Source organism: Pieris rapae, chromosome 18 (genome assembly GCF_905147795.1).
Source record: "Pieris rapae chromosome 18, ilPieRapa1.1, whole genome shotgun sequence".
Lineage (NCBI taxonomy): Eukaryota > Metazoa > Arthropoda > Insecta > Lepidoptera > Pieridae > Pieris > Pieris rapae.
Window position 1 is genome coordinate 9,189,270 of NC_059526.1, and position 4,837 is coordinate 9,194,106.

The 4,837-nt window shown below is 31.8% G+C and overlaps 1 protein-coding gene across 2 annotated transcripts; it reads right to left on the reverse strand.

Annotated features, from left to right (window-relative positions):
* Nucleotides 1-96: 96 nt before the first annotated feature.
* On the reverse strand, nt 97-4,563 carry LOC111001363 (hydroxylysine kinase). Of its 2 annotated transcripts, none has more exons than XM_022271243.2 (7): nt 4,409-4,563; nt 3,440-3,731; nt 2,772-2,971; nt 2,541-2,660; nt 2,056-2,171; nt 739-928; nt 97-393 (listed from the first exon to the last, which is right to left on the reverse strand). In XM_022271243.2, the coding sequence occupies exons 2-7, from the start codon at nt 3,723-3,725 to the stop codon at nt 190-192; spliced, it is 1,116 nt and encodes a 371-aa protein (XP_022126935.2). In that variant the 5' UTR covers nt 3,726-3,731; nt 4,409-4,563; the 3' UTR covers nt 97-189. The 2 variants fall into 2 exon arrangements, with proteins under 2 accessions (XP_022126935.2, XP_022126936.2); XM_022271244.2 differs by lacking the exon at nt 4,409-4,563 and adding an exon at nt 3,841-3,863.
* Nucleotides 4,564-4,837: the final 274 nt, after the last annotated feature.

Genomic DNA, 4,837 nt, shown 5'->3' on the forward strand with positions numbered 1-4,837 from the left:
AGTTAAATGCTCAATATATCTATATTCTATATTATGATAACGAATAAATATATCTCAGAAGAAAACTTCGTATTGTAATTTAAACAGTTTCTCAACATTGAACTATACATATATTTATCATTCTACTCAATCTTATTTTCACATTCTTCTGTAAATAATTTAAATACTTTTAGATGCACCTAAAATACATTAACTTCGAGTTAAATATTCATTAGCAATGGCTTTCCAGTCAGTTGGGTCATCTTCAGGGTTTGGTTTTGATTTCCGTAATTTCTTAAGCATACCCCAACCGTCTGCCTTCTCGGTCGACGTAACGTACTGGTTGTTGGGGTCTTGGACAATGGAGTAAGCCCCCAGAGTAAGGCTCTGCACTAGACGGGCTGAAATTAGGGTCTGAAAATCGAAAATGTCATTAGTACACAAACAATACTACTGCCTGCTAATATGTAATTCTAATATCAAAAACATCAGACATAAAACACGAAATCCTGAGTTAATCAGCTCTTTTGAATATCAAAAGTCAGACAGGAGGCAGTCCAAATTCAAACATACATAACGTATATAAACGCATCTGATAACAAATTTGATTGCTTCTTGTACTTTTGTATTTTTTTTTTGTACGTTTTTTTTCAAAAGTTTAGTTATTTTAAAAGAAGATAGCGACTTAGTTTGTATCTTTAAACTTTGAATCTTATTTAGGTAAACACTCGATGTCTCTGTAATAAAGACTCTTCTTACTTTAAGTAGGCGGTATTCGTCATCAGGTAATCTCCTGTTGACTGTGTACCCCGCTAGCACTAGGCCACCCGAGCGAAGGTCTCCAGATAGCAGCATCACGTAGGTCATAGTGATGGCCAACTCGAAGACATAGTAGCTGTACTGAATGTCTCCAAAGTCCAGAACACCGGAAATGCGATAGTCGGATTTGCTAGAGAGTAATCAAATTAAGTAATATTAATATTAATTACCTGTGCTTTTAAATGCAACAATAACAAGACTGATAAGTGTACTTCTATAAGACTACCTTCAGCGACATAAAATACCCAGTTTTATTTTCAGGAAAACATTCCCAACAGTCAGATTTTGGGTTATTTCAAAGATTTTAGCAATTTTGTTAGTAACCACGGAACCAACAATGTTTGTTTTTTTACAAAGCGAAGGGGGAATGAAGTCTAAATAAACATTTTTTTTAATAAACCATAAATTTGTATTTTTATATTATTATTAAGTTTCATAAAGAGACATATAGTTAATTATCACATTGTATGAAATGGTAAGAGATTAAATTGTTTTATAAGTTTGTATAAAAAATTATCATAGTATCGTAAAACATACTACGAAACAAGTTACCTAATTAATTTGTCACGAATATCGAATATCGTCTTTTAAATGTGTTTTATTAGTACGATTTAGATTTTTAATTGTTGGTGTGACTTTATTTTTAGTTTATTAATAGTTGTATCTGTAATTTGTTAGGTTCAGCGAGGCGACATGGGACAGACAAACGTAAAAAGCGCAATTGCATTAAAAATGCATTACATATCCAGTTTACAACCGGGGCTCGAACCGCTATAGATAATAAAAGAAATATATCGAAATCGGATTTTTATATAATACTTAATATTAGATACGGTTCTGTGGTTCTTATCGTTCGATCATTATTAACTGTTAATTTAAAGCGTATTAGTTGCTTAATGTGTATGTACAGCGAAAAATTTAAGTTTTCCTAAAAGCCAACGCCCAAAGAACAGATTTTGTATTAGCCAGGAAAGCCAAGTGGAGCCTTGGCTTACCTCAGAATAATTCCATTTAGTATTTGTCTGCAAACTCTCGTAACAGTTGGTGACACTTTCCTATTACGAAAACTGTTTGATAAATTGTTGCGGTAAATATAACATTTTACTTCTCCGTCTTCTTAATAGCTTGATGACATACCTATGTTTCGATTTGAAGATTTTTGCAGATCAACTACTATTTTGTAATAGAATGCTAGCTCATAAAAGAGTTGTATCTCAAGGTCGTTAATTTGTTTAGTAAAAACAAGAATATAGTTACCTGTTGGGTATTTTGGAAGTGGTGAGGATGTTCATCTCGTTGATATCACCATGTATCACGCCCTTCTCTAGTTCATCTAGACGAGGAACTATGGCATATTTGAATTCTTCTATTACCTGGTATAAAAATTGAGTCGAATTAAATATGTTGATATTAATACGAATACGATCATCGTTTTATAATTCTAATGAATACACTTGTACTCTTCTCTTCTTCGTCGTCTTCATTATTAAAGATCTTGTGCCAGTCTGGAAAAACCCTAACCGGTAAGTCGACTTGCTGCCTCCCCCCACTTAGGTTTTAGTTAGGGATTTTGAGACCCATAATTGTTTGAATTTACCAAAATTACCAACGGGTAATATTTCTTTTAATACGTGCGTCTATACTAAGACATCTTGAAAGATGCCTAAATTGAGACTAATAAGTAATTTAAGGGTAAATAATGTAAAATATGAGTATGAATATGTTGAATATATGTAAATTACCTCTTCAACCAAATCGAGTTTTTCAGTATCCTTGATGACGTATTTGAACTTTTCCAACTCCGGGACCTTTGTTAGCATCCACATGTGCTCACGGGAGACCAGACCCGAGTGGTTAAAGTTCTAAATGACATTCAAATATTCTTTACTTGCAAATAAAATCACAAAGTCATTAAATGTTAGATTATGTGCCGCATGAACGGCAGATCAAATATCTTGGTGAAATACTCTTACCTGCAATTTATTATCCAAATTAGCAACGAATTCTCCAAGTTGGTAGAACAGTGCCTCAGACGTTGGCACATCCTTCAACAGCTCGCCTGGTACGAACTCCAGTAAGCGGACTGCGTGCTGCTTGCCACCGATGTTTTCCACCGAGTGTAAATGTCCGAAGACATTGCGCACGGGCTTCGGGCAAGTCACTGAACGCGTCACTGAGATTGATAAAATTATTATATTAATAGCCTATTCATTTTAATTATTATTCTTATTGCTATATTACAAAATGTAAATAAGGTAAAAAGAATGGTGACAGATAATAGTTATGGTCTGCGAGAAGACCGACTCGGTCAAGGAAACTAGTTATGAATAGGTAATAAAATTTGAGAAAGATGTCAAGCGCACAAAACAAATATTAACTTGAACAATAGTATTTTAAGTCGAGGTGAATGCACTATTATGTTACACGGTTATCTATTTTCGGATTTTACAAAATTATGTAAATTACACTTAAATGTAAACATGTAAATGTAACAACTCTAAGATAAGTAATTTGTGAAAACTAAAAAAAAATCCTTAAGTATCATTTCGGCCTCCATTCCCAAGAAGTAGGTATTAAGTCATTTTTTGCCTTTCGTAGTTTCGTATTAGAAATTTCTGGTATATTTGAATGCAAAACTTACGTAAAAAGTTCATAATCTCATTCTGGGCCTCTACGAAGTCGACATTTTTAGAGTCCATAGAGTTCATGATTTTCAGAACGTATCCGTGAGGCGAGTGGTTCGTTATTAGAGGATTTTTGACATTTGGGTCTTCGATGATCTTGTAATTCTTGTCATCGTAACCATTCATTTCGATGAGTTCCAAGACCGATATGCCATACAGCCTTTCGACCAGTAATTTGACCCCTTCATGGTCAATGATAGGTCGAATAACCGTACCCGGTTGTAGTAATGTTGCTTCAGACATTTTATTCTGAAAATAATTGGTATTGCGTTATTTATATGTGCCGTATTAAATTCACTAAATTAATTAAGAATAAAGCTGTACTGTATAAATAATTTATAACACCATCAAAAATTACCTAGTTTTTAATATTGTGTTTGTTATACGAAATTACAAAGTTAAATAACAAGATGAATTTACTAATATAAGTTAATTGGTTAGTCAATATTTAAGATTTGTTTAACTGAACCAAAATAGCAATGTTATCTTTTATCGTGATAAAAGTGATGATAGGCCCTCTAGCGGCTGATTTGTCAAACTTTCATCACATGATTCGGAATGTTTTACCATTCAGTAAAATTTGTGAAAAACAGTATTTTTACGAATTATCACCAAATTATTTTAGGTAAATTATTTCACAATTGATACTAAAATCATTAATGTTATGTAAAACATTAAAATTAAAGGTTTTTTTAGAATTATATTTTACTTGAAAACTGCTCTTTCAAGAGCTTCAAAAATATAAAAAAATGTAATTATACAACATACATTTTTATTAATAACACATCATTAAATTATTAAATATTTAATAATATTAGCTGAAATTTAACAATTTTTCTATACAAGTAAAACCCGCAAAAGTCTATATTGAAATCTAAATTAAATATAAATAAACACTAATTCTAATTATAAAAAGCCACAAGTACCTCACTGCACTATCCACACAGAGAGTTAAAGTTGAACTGATGATACAAACAAGGCTCAACAACTAAACAAATTCATTACACCACTTGACTGATAACTGAGATGCGTCTATTACGTATCTCTATACAGATCGGTGTCTATTGTTCACTTACAGACTACACTTTCTCTAATACGACTGACGAAAACACGGAAGAAGTTTTAATATTAATTTTCTACTTATATATTTTATATTGATATTAGTAGGTTTAAATTCCAAATAATTTTAATGTTGACTATTATCTTCAGATATAGATAGCAATACATTAGAAATAAAATCTAATCATAACTGAACCTGAAAATCTAAAAAAAACGATTCACAATTAAGTACTTGCAACCACAATCCTGTAGCAAATATTATATTATTATGACAATTTTTAAAATTGTTGAAAAAC

What these genes read in the sequence shown, in the direction of transcription:
- LOC111001363 (XM_022271243.2), bottom strand. Translation starts at nt 3,725, where the DNA reads ATGTCTGAAGCAACATTACTACAACCGGGTACGGTTATTCGACCTATC. An exon ending in ATTTGGATAATAAATTGCAG is followed by an intron (nt 2,661 to 2,771) that starts GTAAGAGTATTT and finishes AATGTCATTTAG; the next exon opens with AACTTTAACCACTCGGGTCT. An exon ending in ACGAATACCGCCTACTTAAA is followed by an intron (nt 394 to 738) that starts GTAAGAAGAGTC and finishes TTCGATTTTCAG; the next exon opens with ACCCTAATTTCAGCCCGTCT.